At 38.6% G+C, this 17,367-nt stretch overlaps 1 protein-coding gene across 1 annotated transcript in view; it reads left to right on the top strand.

Moving 5' to 3' along the window:
• LRRIQ1 (leucine rich repeats and IQ motif containing 1) overlaps positions 1–17,367 on the top strand; it is a 141,999-nt gene that overhangs the window by 66,828 nt on the left and 57,804 nt on the right. The window contains exons 18-22 of the mRNA XM_054177871.1: positions 2,834–2,923; positions 3,779–3,885; positions 4,556–4,651; positions 4,980–5,065; positions 14,910–15,011. Coding sequence (XP_054033846.1) covers positions 2,834–2,923; positions 3,779–3,885; positions 4,556–4,651; positions 4,980–5,065; positions 14,910–15,011 — 481 coding nt within the window. The remainder of the gene's footprint in view (positions 1–2,833; positions 2,924–3,778; positions 3,886–4,555; positions 4,652–4,979; positions 5,066–14,909; positions 15,012–17,367) is intronic.

The following is a 17,367-nucleotide window of genomic DNA, read 5'->3' as shown; positions in this document are numbered from 1 at the left end:
CTTCCTCTCATTTCAAACCATTGCCCCTCATCCTATCACTGTAAGCAGTTGCTCTACAGCCTTCTTGTAGGCCCCCTTCAGGAACTGGAAAGCCACTCTTAGGTGTCTCGGGGGTCTTCTCTTCTCCATGCTGAACAACCCCAGCTCCCACGCTTTTATACTTTCATTCATATTTCTTATGAGTGCTTAAAACAATGAAAGACATTCTACAGGTTATGAAAGCAATACAAACACTGTGGAGCATATTAAATTAAGACATGGCAAACACTGAGCTAAAATAAATATTTATGAGGAAAGTTTCAACCTAAAAGTTAAGAGCAAGGCACTTTTATTGGGCTGTGGTACAACGGTGGAGCAAAAGGATTCAATCAGTGCACTGCTTAAGTGTTTCTTGTTCCTAAAAATTGACTACAGCTTCGGAGTGTTAGTTTTCATGTTTCACGATTTTATTGATTTCTGTCTCAAACAATTTCATCAGAGAGGTAATAATTCAAGTTGCTGGGGTGCAGGCTTGCCCTGAAATCTGGTCGTAGAGCTTGGATCTTTTCACTGCTAATGTGAGACGTTTGAGTGCTCGGGTAATCAATGGACACATTGTTGTACACAACACTTAAGTTGACAGACATTTCAGTTGTACAAGAGGTGGAAATATACCTCACTCCCAGCCATACTGATTGTTTTGCAGATAGAGGAGGGGAAATAAAAAATCTAAAATTTGAATACTGGCAAAGTTGAAGACACAGCTGTTGAAGACTTTGCCTCTAACTGGATTGCAAAGAAAAGCTCTCAATGGGAAAGACAGAAATAGAATCACAGAATCATAGAACTGTTAGGGTTGTATATATTATAATGCTGGTTCACAGTTACCTTATAAATAAAAAGAGTCATCTTAGAGTCACCAAATTATGCAACCAGTACCTGAAGTCACCTTTTTAAAGTGGAATGTGTGCCTTTTGTCTTACAATTTCCAAGGGCTTCTTAGAATCATAGAATTGTTAGGGTTGGAAGGGACCTCAAGGATCATCTAGTTCCAACCCCCCTGCCATGGGCAGGGACACCTCACACTACAGCAGGTTGCTCAGAGCCACATCCAGCCTGGCCTTCAAAACCTCCAGGGATGAGGCTTCCACCACCTCTCTGGGCATCCTGTTCCATTCTTGATTACCAGTCTAAGTCTGTGCAAAATCTTGTTTCCACAAACTACACAGCAAGGTATCCAAAGCTGGGATAATTTCTCAGGGTCAGAAATGAGAGAAATCTGAAATATTCTATGAATGAAAGAAAGAACAGTCTGAGTACTGTGTAAGTGAAGCCAAGTTCTTCAGAGGTATTTACTTACTGTGTAGGACTAATTTACTTCTCTCACTTGACAGAATATATTGAAAGAACATGTGACCAGAAAACTCAAGGATTTGTAAGAAAAAATAAGTCATATATAAGGGCTGAGTTGGAAACAAAATCTAAATTTTGGGTTTATGCAATAAAACTGACTTCCCCTTTGAAGTGCTGGAGACACCAGCACCAGTTAACACCTAATTCTGTCATCTCCTCATTCCAGGCTATGATTTCTGGGCCCCTCAGTTTAGGAAAGAGGTTGAGTTGCTGGAATGTGTCCAGAGAAGGGCAAAACAGCAGGGGAGGAGTTTGGAGCACAAGCCCTATGAGGAGAGGCTGAGGGAGCTGGGGTTGCTTAGCCTGCAGAAGAGGAGGCTCAGGGGAGACCTTACTGCTGTCTACAACTCCCTGAAGGGAGGTTGTAGCCAGGTGGGGGTTGGTCTCTTCTCTCAGGCAACCAGCACCAGGACAAGAGGACACAGTCTCAAGCTGTGCCAGGGAAGGTTTAGGCTGGATGTTAGGAAGAAGTTCTTCATAGAAAGAGTGATTGGCCATTGGAATGTGCTGGCCAGGGAGGTGGTGGAGTCACCATCCCTGGAGGTGTTTAGGAAGAGACTGGATGGGGTGCTTGGTGCCATGGTTTAGTTGATTAGATGGTGTTGGGTGATAGGTTGGACTGGGTATAAAATACTCATTCAAAAACAGTTCTTTAGGCCTTTAAGTACATTAGATCTGTGTTTTTTGAGAGTTTGGCAGCGTTTTTTTTCATAACTTGGTTTTACTAGCAGTGTTGGGATAAAATTAGAAGCATCTTATTAAAAGGAAAGAAAGAATGGAAACAAACCCCAATCCCCACAATCCACCAATACTGTTAGTCTCACTAGTTCAAAATAAAACTAGACAGCACAGCCTCTCCAAAGGTGCTTTAAGTGTGATTGCTCTGCAGGTGACATTCTGGTATATGACATCTCCCCTGTGAAGAGAGACTGGGAGCTCTGGGGCTGTTTCGTCTTGAGAGGAGAAGACTGAGAGGGAATCTGATCAATGCCTATCAATATCTGAGGGGTGGATGTCAAGTGGAGGGGGCCAAGCTCTTTTCAGTGGTGCACAGGAATAAGACAATGAACAATGGATACAAACTTGAACAGAGAAGGTTTCAGCTCAACATGAGGAGAAACTTCTTTCCAGTGAGGGTGACAGAGCCCTGGAGCAGGCTGCCCAGAGAGGTTGTGGAGTCTCCTTCTCCGGAGACTTTCCAAACCCACCTGGATGCATTCCTGTGCAGACTACCCTAAGTGATCCTGCTTTGGCAGCGGGGGGTTGGTCTCGATGATCTCTGGAGGTTCCCTTCCAACCTCTAATATACTGTGATACTGCGACAAAGTGGTTTGAAAACACCCAAAACAGTATGTAAGGCAATTTAAAAGACACTTTGCAAAAGTTATCAAAACTAAGCTGATTTTATCAGTGCACTGTCTGACTTGACTCATTCAGGCAGACTGCATTAGAGAAGGAATGGCTAACTCCAGGTCCCACCCGTTTCCCTTTGAAAACACTCCCGCTCTCAAACCAGCTGCTCTGGCCAAAGGTAACATGTCGCAGAACCTCCTCACTCTCCAGGCTTTATTCATTCCTGACGGATATGCTATTTTGGGGGTGATTAATACAACAATCTATTGACTCGAAAAACACGATCACTTTTAGAAGTCTCAGACTTCCTCCTCATCTCCAGATGCAATTTTTCTTTGAGATTTTCTTTCATTTGCTTCATGCCCTCCCCCTCCCCCCCCCTATTTCTTTATTTTGGATTTATTTCAGCATTCTACTTCACAGTAGCAGGGGAGAGGGAAAAAAAAAAAGATGATGTACTTCGTCTGCACATTTGGCAATGGATTAAAAATTGCTGGTTGACAGACTGCTTTAAAATACTGAGATCTGCATTATATGACAACAGCTGAATGTTTTCAGAACATCTAAAGGTCGTGGAACTGTAATGTCTGCTAGTTATTTGATAAACTTTGAAGTTGCAGCTTTTTTTTTCCCCTCCTTGTTTTGGTAGGGTTTTTCTCTTCTCGTTACAAGCATCGCAGTGCTGATGTTTTCATTTCCTACAATCACAAGAAAGGAGTCTTATGAATGTATAATTCATTGTATTTGGGAATGTTAAGTATAACTGAAGTCACCTTTTTTTGCCCTGTATAGTTTCGTTGAAGCTAAGGTCTGTAATGGGCGCTATGAGGAATCTTTTTCTGTTGCAGAATAGACTCTGCAAACCCTGGTCCAGGTTTACCTACACACTTTAAACTCAGACTTGCAAGAATCATCACCTACTTTTTTTTTTCTCCCTCTTTTTCTTTCTTTTTTTTCCCCCTCTTTTTCTTTCTCCCCTCCCCCCCCCCCCTTTTTTTCTTTCTTTCTTTCTTGTTTCTTTTCTCTTTTGAAGAAATATTCTGGGCCTTCAAATTGCAGTGAACATTCAAATAGCTTGCCATTGTCACCACAGCGTCTCAACAGACCACATTCAAGACAAAATATCCACTTTCACAGCAGGTAAGTTAAATAATAGAGCATTATTATTTTTTCCCCCCTTCATTGTGTTTAGTCCACTTGTATTTTACAAAAATCAAAAGGAGCAGAGCTTGAGGCTGCTTGCTGCTGCTTTTGCCACTTTTGTTTAACATGATGCTACTGTAGTTAAAATACACTTGGTAAAACCAAGCTTATTAAATTCAGTTTTGTGGGGTGGGTTTTTTTTTCCCCCTCCATGGCTACCAGAAATAAGAATCTAAGAACATATCAAAGAATATATAAGTGTGTTTTTATTTATCTAAGTTTGACTATAAATCATAAAACTGGTTTTCTTTTTGTACATCTATCATAACATAGATGTTGAAATGGAGATTTGTAAGACTAGATAAAGATTAAAAGGGATTTTGCTACACAGCTGCATTCTTTTTGGAGAGAAAAGGCTGAAATATGCTTCAAGTAATTGAAATGTAAACATTTCAAATTGATGGCAGACTTTTATTACTCTCCAAGATAAAGCCTTCCTGGAGTATTAAAATAGATATTTTGTGTTATTTCCAAGCTTCAAAAGTGCCTTTGAAAGGGACAAGCAATTTACAGAATAGCTACAAACAGTAAAGGCTGCAAAATAGTTACCCAAGACCCTTCCTGATTTACCTACATTTCGGTACTGCTCTGATACTTCGTTTTTCAGGTCAGAGGAGGCAACAATATCCCAGCTTTCCGACTGGAAGGAAAACAAGAAATCTTCATTCATAACTGAAAAAGAAGAGCAAATTTCAGAAGAATGGTATGTTCAACTATTTTTGCTTCCCTAGCAGCTTCCTGGGGTAGGTTCAGTGCAGTTGGTGGTTGTTGCTTGCTTTTTGGAAGCCCCAGCTTTCAAGAATCTCTACTTTCTAACCGATGTTACAATTACTGTAATTGCTTTTACAATTGTCTGCAATGCCAGGGTAATGAGCAGCAATAATGTAACCTTAAGATAAGCATTATGTACAATTCAGAAAGTTTCCTACCATACAGTTCTCCTCTTCTTGAAAAGTGCATTACACAATAATATGCAGCTGGTTGTAACATAATCCACGTGAAACCTCTACTAAGTTATTCTCTTCCCTTAGGGGCTTTAAGGAGATTTCTACTGCGCAGCTAATGCTGAAGAGGGCCCAGAAAATGAAGCCTAAAAGACATAGTAATAAAAATTCAAGTAAGTCAACAGTTAAAGAAATTGTTACCTTGATGGCATTTTTCTCTTCTCAAACAAAAAAAATCCCAGAACAGTGTCTCTCTTTTAAAAGCACTGATCTGAATAAATGTGGAGTGTCATCCAAAAGAAGCATTGCTGTTTCAATCAGTTTGTTCCATTGATAAAACATTCTTCTTCTACAAAATGCTCTGCTGGATTTTGAAGTTGACTATTTGACAGCTATCCTAAGCAAAATATTTCTTGTTGTTCCTCTTGTTGTTCATGTATTTTATTAATTATTTATTTTCCCCTAGGTGTGGAATTCGTATTTCTGCATTTGGTGTGCTTCTTGGAATTCATATTTCTGCATTTGGTGTGCTTCTTGGAATTCATATTTCTGCATTTGGTGTGCTTCTTGTGTTTTCCTCCTAGAGGAATCTCAGGTTAAAATCACTGACTTCTGCAAGAGCTGTTTATGAAAATGGCAGTTTGGCAGATATGAAATGACATAATATTGTTTGAACTAAATAGCCACTGTGCAAATAGATAATGCTTGTCCAGCTTCCCTCTAATTATCTTCTGATCCTTCCCAGATACTTCTTTTGTCAATGAACCTTTCTTAGAATCACTAACTGTTGGTAGGATATGCTAATCATAGTATCATAGTATCAGCCAGGGTTGGAAGGGACCACAAGGATCATCTAGTTCCAACCCCCCTGCCATGGGCAGGGACACCCCACACTAGATCAGGCTGGCCAGAGCCTAATAAAAGTGTTAATGGAATACCTTGATAACAATATTGATAAAACATTAGTGCTAGTATAAAAATCACTGAAATATTTAGGGTCCTGCTTGGCACAGGGGCTACATCTAAATGGGCTTTGAAAAGTTAAGACTTATTGACATTTAATTTTCCTTAACTGTATCCCAAGCTAGTTAACTTCCCTCTTTTGTAGGGCTTTGTAAATCTCTTCTGCATTGATGTGTTGAGCAGACTGATAGAACTTTTGCTTTTGGAAGGGGAAAAGATCAGCCCACAGATAAAGTTAAGAAATAGATTTCTCTGTATACTTTTCTACTTGAAATATCATGCCTAAGAAGAAATATGACAGAAAAAGATCTCTAGTTACAACAACAAAAAAAGAAAAGATAAAAAGAGGGGAGATGGAGAAAGTGATATGCAGTCATCCAACCATGCTTTAGTGCTATGGAAAGGAGAAACAAAAATGCTAAAGGCTGAAAGTTACTATATTTAAATGTTGATAGCTTCCCCTGATGTCCTACCTAAACCTTAAACAGTAAATACCTTAGATGCAGCTGATTTTTTCACATCTGTTCTGTTTGGTGGCCTCTGTATCATTCAGAGCTTGTTCAATTCTATCATCTTTTCTCCATATGCTCTCTGGTTTATGTTGGCAGTAATTAATTCAGACATAAATGTCTGATTAAACATATCAGATTTTCTAGCCTATTTCTCTTGCCATTCTAATTTTTGTTAAAAAATATGCTTATATTCAATTTGTTCTGATTATTCAGCATGGTCTACGTGTGCTGAGCTTTTTAATGTATCACTTGGAATATTCTCAAAGCATGTTACTAGTTTAAAATAAAAGAAAGGGGGGAAGAAGGAATAAAACTTTCACACAGTGTTTTCATAGGGTCAAATTTCCTCCTCTTGACACTACCTCATAGCGGAATTTTTTGTCTTTCTGACTATTACATCAAGCACAAACCCCCCCTGTATATACCATTTTCCTCTGCAGAGATCTCTGGCAGTCATTAAAATCTGAGGCTTTTCTTTCAGGTGAGCAGAGAGCATCAGTTCCAGAACCAGGAAATGTGACTGAAAATATTACAGACTCAATCCCTTCTCAGCACGAAGATCATCAAACCAACTATTCTTTTCCGTATAGGGTACTGACAAAGCCAGTCCTTCCTTTGTCACTAAGGACCAAATAAACATCAATTAAAACACGTACTTTTATCTTAAACTGAGGCTAAAACTCAGCTGCTACGCTAAATAATGATCCTGATGGAATATTCCCCATGTGAGAAGAGTCTCCAAGTATATAATTATGTTTTACATCAGCTATCTCCTCTGAAGTAATGAGAGCAAGTCAGGGTCTCGTTGAGGGTCTGTTTGAACACAGGGACTTCACAGCATTTAAATTAGAGTAGATACACCTTATCCTGAGGCTAGCCAGGAAACTGTAACCAGATCCATTAAGCTGCCTGTATCTTTCGTGGATCTCTGTGTGGCAGAGCTCATGCTAGAATACTTAGAGCAATTCCAGTACACCTAGGGAGAGAGTTCACAATCTTAGGCCATTGCTATTTCTTTAACCCTACTGAAGCAGGAATTCCATAAGAGAATTTATTCCTTCTAATATTTAAAAGTAGATTGAAATTCATCTCAATAAGCAGATGCTAATCATGGTCTTTTTCCTTTAAAATTAGCATCCTGTCACCTTCATCTCCCCAGAAGTGAGCTTCGTCCAGCATGTACTTACTGAAACTGCATGTGACATGTAGGATTTGTTCTTAGTATTATTATTTATGTTCATTATTTTGAACCTCCAGGTCCTCGGTGTTATAATTGAAGCTGTTTCCTTCTCAGCTTTCCAATTTAAAACAGTTGAAGACACGCTAGCTACAAGAAAATACTTTTATTAGTGATAAAGATTCCTACCCAGTAGAAAATAAGTAGCCAACATCTGCTTAAAATTGTGGATTACAAGGTATAACAAAAGCCATTTTCTGTGTCACATATATTTGCTACCACATGTTGGACTTAAAAGCAAAACTTTTCAAGTTCTGACACTAGGCAAAGCAGCAACATCTGAAGGTTCTAGATAGAAATAAATCAGAACCTATTCACAAATAAACCAATAGCTTTTGTGGTACCATTTCAGCATCATCCCTAACAGCTTTTATGTGATATTGATAGTTCCATGGTTTTGTGAGTTGCAGGGAATATTGTCACTGATGGATTTTCTGTAGGAACAAATGGCCTGTCAGAGCATGCTGTCTGCTTCCATATGCTATCAAACTTCTTTGCTTTAGGTCTGAGATTCACAAACTCAGTGTTAAATCAGCTTCCATTCAGAGACCTTTACAATTGCTCTTTAATATAGTCAAGATGTCAGCTGGCCTGGAATTTGGGTTGGACAGTCATGGACAGGTTTGACTCTTAACATCTTCAGGTGTGTGACTATGTTCCTGTTCATTTTTCATCTCAAGCATTTGTCTTCTCCTAGTGCTACAGTGATGGGATTCATTTGGTTAATTCTCAAAGCCCACATCAGAGCTAGTCACCTGCATTCTATTATGGAAAGAAATCAATGCACCTTAAGTGCTATTAATTTCCTCCTAAAACATAATTAGAAAACAGGCTACTTGAATCTGGCTGTAAAAGCACTTATAGTTCTCCGTTGCCTGCACACAGAACCTAGAGTGACTGGCTTGAAGTACAGAGTTAAACTGTAGATCTGTGGAAGTAACTGAGAAGTATCTTACCTCATATGTCTGGCCATGTACCTTCTCAGTAATGAAAAAAAAAAATTATGGAAAATACCATCAAGTGCACTGAATCCTGTGGTTTATATTACAAGGAAAGGCTTAAAGTAGCATAACCTTATAACAGGGAGTGATTCAGGCAGGGCTTTTATTGCAATAGACCAATCCCACCAACTAATGTCCTTAAGGCCTGTTATGCCCTAATCCACTGCAGCTATATATTCTTGTTTATGTAGTTAAATAAAGTTGTGGCCTGTGTTTTAATGATACCAAATGCAGGCTGTGTCTGATTCAACTATTTTGTACTCTGCAGTAAGATAATACAAAAAAGTGTGGGCAAGAAGCCAGAGATTTTGCAGCCAAGCAGAACTGGCATAGCGTCAGGAATATTTCTGTTTAGTGTGGGTGTACAAAACTCTGTTGAAATTGTAATTAAAAATCTAATTACAGCAAACATTAATGTACCTCACTGTGCTACGAAATTAAGCGTCCGAGACCCATAAGGATCTCAGCTTCCTGAAGATGTCTTGGCACAGCAGTAGAGAATTTCTTGCTTAACTTTGGATTTCCTTGATTCTGTGGATTTTATCTTTTTTTTTATTAGCTTCTGAAAGTTAACTTCTTTTTCTCTTAAGTTGGCTGGAAGCCTTGTCTTGCTTTCAGTTTGTCTCCCCTACACCGCCGTATTACTTCTCATTTAACTAGTTCCTGCCCAAAGGAAAGCTCTCTTATCACTGCCTGAGATGGCAATTCTGGCTTGCCACATAGGAAGAAAAGGAAAAAAGAAGGGGAAAAAAGAAAGAAAATATAGAATGCATGACTTCTACAATCAGAGCTAAAGATCTTTCACAGAGGTCAGCAAATATTTTTTGGTTCTAGTGGAGGATTTAAGGCAGCACTGCAATACGAATTCACGCAACCAAACAAAACTGAAACACCCCCCCAAAAATCTTGAACCAAAACACACAAAAAAACCCTCAAACCAACCCACCCCACAACCCCCCAAAAGGGCTGATTGATTTGTTGAGTTAAAAAATCTGGGGGGTATTATTATTCCATGTTACACTTTGCATGAATGCTCTTTGGTCATTTATGTAAACATGAATTCAAGCAACCAAACAAAAGCAAAATAAACCCCAAAAGCCTTGAACCAAAACACACAAAAAACCCCCAAATCACCCCACCCCACAACCCCAAAAGGGCTAATTGATTTGTTGAATTAACAAATCTGGGGGATATTATTTTTCCATGTTACACTCCACACAAATGATCATCGATCATTTATGTAAGTATGAATTCAAGCAAGCAAACAAAGCTGAAACCACCCCCAAAATAATTGATTATTGATCATTTATGTAACTATGAATTCAGGCAACCAACCAACCAAAACTGAAACCAACCCCCAAAAATCTTGAACCAAAACACACAAAACCTTCAAACCAACCCACCCCACAACCCCAGAAGGGCTGATTGATCTGCTGAATTAAGAAATCTGGGGGGTATTATTATTCCATATTACACTTCACATGAACAATCATTGGTCATTTATGTAAACATGAATTCAAGCAACCAAAAAAAAAGTGATATAAACCCCTAAAAACTTGAACCAAAACACACAAAAAAACCCAAACCAACCCACCCCACAACCCCAAAAGGGCTGACTGATCTGCTGAATTAACAAATCTGGGGGATATTATTATTCCATGTTACACTTCACATGAATGATCATTGCTCTGTATTTTCTTAGTCAGAGAAAGGAAAGCTACTGTTGTCATCTGGACATGGAGTTCTAATTGCTGTTCAATTATGGAGCAAAACGTGGTCTTTCTTCCAAGAGAATTTACAAATTGAATTACCCAACAGATAAGCATCTGTCACTATGTGCTACTTTGATTTACCAGATCTTCAAAGTTGGCAGAGAGATGTTTATGTTTTTCTAATTACAGATATTGCACAACAAAACTGACTGACCAGCATTAATTTTGTCGGGTTGTTTTTTTCTTCCAGTTTCACATATCGCTAAGAAGTTGTTTAGCAAACATGGTGCCAGATCAGGCAGTAACTATTCAGTCCATATTGTTTGTATAATACTTCTTGTGTTCATCCAACTTATCTTCTCTATTTGGAGTCAGTCGAGCAATGTGCATTAAATTACCTCCTCGGTTCCTAGATTACCAGCGTAGATCATTGCTTTATAAGCCACAGATAGCTGAGCGTGCCAGAATCCAGGAAGATATTTGTATGATTTTTGAACTGCTGGACTCTCTTTCGCAGTTCTCTGTGTGAAATCTAAAACATTTGATTGCTCATCATCAAAGCGTACGTGCAGTTCATTTCTCTCGCTTGCTCTGAGACGGAAAAGCACTAGCATTATGAAGTAATCTGTGTAATATTGCCTACACTTGGGACTAGATAAAGAGAAGGACTCATTTTTAATAACAAAAGAGCTGTAGGCAATAGTTGATGTGATCCAAGTAGGTACAAATTTAAGTAGTCTGGCACTGTGTTAAGTCCCTTTAGATGATTTAAGTTATTTTACAAGGACTCAAAGATAAATCTTCTGATAGAAGTCTCTCAGAAGAACAATTTCCACCATCTTCCTCTCTTCCCAGTTTATGGACCTTCTTTACTGTCGATATGCTTATAGACAAGAATAGACAAGAATAGACTAGACAAGAATAGACTAGACAAGAATAGAATAGACTAGACAAGAATAGAATAGAATAGAATAGAATAGAATAGAATAGATAGAAAAGAATAGACCAGGTTGGAAGAGACCTTCGAGATCATCATGTCCAACCTATCATCCAACACCACCCAATCAACTAAACCCTGCAACCAAGCATCCTGTCAAGCCTCGCCCTGAACACCCCCAGCGACGGCGACCCCACCACCTCCTCGGGCAGCCCATTCTGATGGGCAATCACTCTCTCTGTGTAAAACTTCCTCCTAACCTCCAGCCTAAACCTCCCCTGACGCAGCCTGAGACTGTGTCCTCTTGTTCTGGTACTGAGGCTTGAAGACACTGAAGCATCATTGGTATAATTTAGCTTTGGACTGGTTGGAGTTTTCACAGAATTGAGTGGAAGGCTGGGCTAAGGAAAGGTGACATCCTTAAGACATTTCTGAACTATTTCGATAGACCCACATAAGAAAAATGTGTGTTGTTGCAAGAATTAGTTTAAGTCAATTAAATGAAAGAGTTTGAAAATCCTCAATCACATTTTCCCTTGAGAGGTTTTAATCAGTTTTGTCACTTTGTCTTCGATCTTTTACTGAAGAAACACACTGGTTTTGTAACTAGGATAAAACCATAAGTAGCCAGGAATAATATCAACACTCTATTGCATCAACACTGGATGCTGGATGATGGAAAAAAATTGTAGTTATGTATATATATAAAAAAATATTCTGTGCATTTTTATTCATTTATAGTGCTTGTATTGACCTGATAAAGTGGATCCAGAGGATGGCCACAAAAATGATCAAAGGGCTGCAGCACCTCTGCTACAAGGACAGGCTGAGACAGCTGGGGTTGTTCAACCTGGACAACAATAGGCTCTGGGAAACCCTAATAATGACCTTCCAGTACCTGAAGCCTGCAGAGGGACTCTTGACAAAGGCCTGTAGTGATAGGACAAGGGGCAATGGTTTGAAATTAGAGAAGAGGAGACTGAGATTGGATGTTAGGAAGAAGTTCTTTATCATGAGGGTGGTGGAACACTGCAACAGGTTACTCAGGGAGGCAGTTGAGACCCAATCCCTGAAGAATTTCAAGGTCAGGCTGGACAAGGCTCTGAGCAACCTGATCTAGTGGAGGATGTCCCTGCTCACTGCAGGGGAGTTGGACTAAGTGACCTTTAGAGGTCCGTTCCAACCCAAACTGTTCTCTGATTCTATGGCTCTGTATCTTACAACTGTACAAAGCACAATATTTCACACTTCAAATATTTGTATAATGTCTAATACTTAGAGTTTCAGAGACAACTTCTAAAATCTAATGTATTCCAATATATTTTTTGTCACAAATCCTACGGTGATCTCCTACACCAAATGTTGCTATGGCAAAGAGCAGGAAGTTGCCACACATTTGGTTGTGTGTTTCAAAATTAGGCCTACTTTGTCCATCTATGAAAAGTTACTTTAAATCTGACATTCTTTAGGTTACTCTGGAACCTATAATCATCACACAATAAGGTGAGGAATATTGTTCTAGACAGTTTTCCATAGAAAGAGTGTGAGGTACTGCTGATTCTGCCTTGGTAGGAAGGCCTCGCCGAAATTACTTCCATTCATTTTTTTCCCCACGATTATTTCATTAGTCAGCTTTGCTTTATTGTGTGAGATTAGCACCACTACAAATATTCTGTCAACCAAATGCTTTTGCACTGTGGGCTGACCAAGAAAATCATGTTTTGAACTTCGCTCACAGTGCATTATTCAGTATTCAGTATCACTAATCTCTTAAAATATCCTCACCCCATTAGATATCTCCTCCAGGCTTATAAGGCAAAGGCACAGTAAGTCTGTGCCATCTTGCTTGTGTCAAGAAAGCAATCTCTGAGGAAAAAAAAAAGCAACTTTTAGATGCCTTTATGTTCCATTATTTGTAGCTGAAGCATCTACTGCAAATACAGATGTCTGGTGAAAACCAGCTCTATAAATCGCTGTTAAACTTCATAAGAAGTCGCCCATTGCCTTTAGAGGGCTTTGTGATCCTCTATTTCCCTAAATAAGGAAACCATAAAAGCAACCCTACTTCCTTTTCTGCAGTATTATAGATGCTGTTTCAAACTCTCTCAATAAATGCCAACAAGGTCATGTAACAAGCTCAAAATGAAACATCAGACGCAAATAGTCATGTAAATTTATTCTGTCTGAATGCTCTTTGAATCTTTCCATCTCCTCTGTCTGCTCTGGTGGTGTCTCACTAACTCATTTTTGCTGCACTTGCATACTTTGTGAAAATCCAGCTCCTTGCCTTGCCAAATCTGCTTTCTTGCTAATTTCTGATACTGTTTTCCCTCTCTATTTCTTACTAAATTCTACCCTTTTCTGACAGTTTCTAGTCACCTTCCTAGACAAACCTTTTCTGCCTCATTGTTTCTCGGACATTCTTGAGGAGCATATTTGTCTGCTTGTGCTATTTTCTTTTAGCTCTGTAAAACTTATTTCTTTGATATTTTTTTTCCCCCCTCTAGCTTTCTGTAACTCATGTTATGAAGTTCAGTGTCACAGCTAGAAAACCACGTGGATTTTCCTTGTCACTGACATATCTGCTTTTGCTTCTGGATTATTCTCAGCCAATTTAATTTTGCCATTAACGTATCTGCTTTTGTTTCTGGATTATTCCCAGCCATTTTAATTTTGCCATTAACATATCTGCTTTTGTTTCTGGATTATTCTCAGCCATTTTAATATATTTATTTTTTTAAATGACAGGTTTATCCTCTACTTCACAGAATAGCAGGGTTTCCACATTCCTTCTCGCCCCCTGTTTCCCTTAAACTCTTAATTCTCTTCTATGTCAAGCAAAGAGTTCATCCTTCACATACAAAGTAGTGCATGAAAATCACCTTTCCTGACTTGCGTGGGTTTGCCATAGCTTAGCTTTTGTTAATTAATGTTTGTATTTTATTTTCCAGTCTAGGAACATGTAGTATTTAGATTTATACACAGTCTTGTGCTCATCTTTGCTTATTTGCAAAGTTTTCCAAATAACAGCTCTGAAACTAATTAAGACTCCGTACTGTGGCACAGTCGATGAGTCCATAGAGTTTGGGAGTCGGTGGACTGAGTGATATTTTTGAGTTCAACTTTTAATTTCAATAAGGCTGGGGCATGGAAGAAGGTTAGCTTATTATCTGCAAGTTTAGCCTCAAAAAAAAAAGAAAATAAACTGCTTCCTGCTAACATTGATTTTAGGTGTAAATTAATTTAGCCAGGCGAATAATTCGGAACCAAAACTTTTAGAAGCAGTGCTTGTCACAGTTTTCTGTTGATGCTTCTGCTTCAGTGACAGATGTTTAAGATACTTGCTGTAAATAGATGTTTTAGAATTTATTTTCCCTTTGTATTTGCTGCAAATAAATGTTTTAGAATTTATTTGGAGTTTGGAGATGAGCTAGCTGAAAGACCAACGGTGTTAAAATCCTGCCAAACGCTGACTTTGATTCTCAGTTGCTCGCGTGTTTATGTTGCTTTATTTTAGAAAGTGGGATCCTCTGTGAATATGAGACTTACTTTTAAAGGTATTTTCATTTATTAAGTGGCTAAAAGGTGAAAAACTGCTTGAAGGAATGAATGAGCCGGGTCTGACCTTTGATTTTAACTTGTTCTTGTCATCTAGACCCAGCTGTGCGCCTGGCGTTGTTCAGAAACAGTGAAAATAAATATCTCCCTGTGAAACCACCAAGGAAGACACAGCCTATAAATGTTGGGTACTTTGAAGGTATGAACAAGTATTTGACTTTATCTCTATGCATGTAAGCATGTATATCTTCTAACATCTTTCAAGGAAGCCTACTTGAAATGTAAAATAATATGCAGAAATAGAAGGCGGCAGGAATTTAAGGTCCTTATCTGTTCCTGGATATCTCAAGTTACAGCAGTGAAACATTTCAATTTCAGTTCATTGGGGAGGGCAGAGGATGCTCCTAGAGATAAATTCATAATGAATTGGGGCTTAATTTTTTTAAATTATTTTTCTTTTTTTCTTTTTCTTTTTCCTTTTCTTTTTCTTTTTTACTTTTTCTTTTTTTTTTCTTTTTCTTTATCTTTTTCTTTTTCTTTTTTTTCTTTTTTCTTTTTTCTTTTTTTCTTTTTCTTTTTCTCTTTCTTTCTTTTTTCTTTTTCTTTTTCTTTTTCTTTCTCCTTTCCTTTCCTTTCCTTTCCTTTCCTTTCCTTTCCTTTCCTTTCCTTTCCTTTCCTTTCCTTTCCTTTCCTTTCCTTTCCTTTCCTTGCCTTGCCTTGCCTTGCCTTGCCTTGCCTTGCCTTTCCTTTCCTTGGCTTTCCTTTCCTTGCCTTGCCTTTCCTTGCCATGCCATGCCATGCCATGCCATGCCATGCCTTGCCTTGCCTTGCCTTTTTCTTCTTATTAATTATTATGGTCTTTTCTTCATAAAAGTAATTATCACAGCTTGTCACAGAAGTATTAAATACAAAGCACTAGAATACAATTTTATCAATGAAATATCACTTCATCTCATTGTCACCTTTTTGCAAGCTAAACATTCATTCCTGTCCTCGTTCCTTAATGTATAACAACTCCTAACAGTTATTAACTTGGGTTTGGAAGTTAATTTCATAGATATTGCCTAAAAACCCAGACAACAAAAGCATCTTTGGCATGTAAATATAAAATTGGCTTTCTAAAACCATTTAAGTACTGATGTAGCTTTTTTGCTGTTAGAATTCTTGTTAAAACTCTCCCCACTTTCAGTACAATAAGTAGAATAAGACCACGCATGTTTAAAACACCCTTGTTGTAAGAAACAGAGCATCTCTTCAGGCATTGTTTTTAGAGTGTTTTCTATCCTTTTTGCAACTCAAGAGTGTGCTCAGAAAGTTGCCACTTGTGTCTTTTAATCTTTTTTTTCAAAGATACAGCCTTATGCTCTCTGATTTATTCACAAGCCCACAAAGTAGAGTTAAAAATAACAATTAACATGCCCTGAATGGGGATAGAAATTAGAACCTGAAACAGGTGTGCAATCTGAGTATGCCTGAACTGAAAGTCCAGATTTGTGAGGCCATGCTCAAGTTTGGTTGGAAACAATTCTTGATGAATTCTGAGGAAAGATGTTTGCAGTATTATTTGCCCCCAATCCAACCATAATTTTACTTAGAATATAGAGCGCCTGTATCTACTGAGCCTGATTTAGCATTCCCATGTCTCATATCTGTTCATGTAGCATAAGCATCAGAATGCATCCTGTGCTGAAGAAATAGGGCGTGCAGACTGACTGCAAAACAACAGATGCCTGAAGCCTCTAAGCTGTAGTCTGAATGTTCAAAACCATGTCAAAGGCTCACTACCCTAAAATCAGTGTCATTTTAGCCTGTCTTTCCTGCTACCAGTTTATCTGTTCCTGCTTGGAGACATTCCCCTTACTGTTTTGGAAAGCCAACATATGAATTCTATATACTACTGAAATTACTTTTTAAATACATTTAAAGAAGGCACCATAGCAGATTAGATGTCAAAAGGCAAGTACTGGAGTGGCACTCCTGTTTATCATTCATTTCAAGGATCATTGTACTTCTTTGGCCAACTCATAAACAGATTTGTTTTCAGCAATGCTTTACTGGGTGCGTGCATGCAATCTGCTGAGCCTTCAAGAAGACAAACAATACCAAGTTATAAAACTGTCCTTCCACCTAGGCATTGCTCTGCTGTGGATTAGAACCCAGAGTGCAGGACAGAGCATTTATTTGTATCTGTGTGAGGATACCATCAGTCTGAACCAAGAGCTTCTAACTTTAGAATTTGGTAGCACTTTGCATGTTATCTACTACAAAGCAAAGCACCTGCACGATACTTCCACAGAGTTCTGTTGTCAGCCATTTCTTCCCTCACTCACAGAAAAGCTTGTTTCCCATTTCCCCTCTCTCACCTTTTGACCATTTCTTCCTCTTTTGCCTGGAATAGATCTCTGTGGGTCTGTTCTGCGGTGGGGGTTCTTTCTGTAACAAGAAGTGGAATGTTTTCACTCTGTATCCATAAATCTTGTGTGTGGACACCATATTTTAAATCAAGAGAGAACACAGACAAGTCCATTGCATGGGGGAAATATAATTCCTCCACT

This window comes from Dryobates pubescens, chromosome Z (genome assembly GCF_014839835.1).
Source record: "Dryobates pubescens isolate bDryPub1 chromosome Z, bDryPub1.pri, whole genome shotgun sequence".
Classification (NCBI taxonomy): domain Eukaryota; kingdom Metazoa; phylum Chordata; class Aves; order Piciformes; family Picidae; genus Dryobates; species Dryobates pubescens.
Note: the sequence above shows the minus strand (reverse complement) of the source record. Positions and strands in the feature narration are given on the sequence as shown.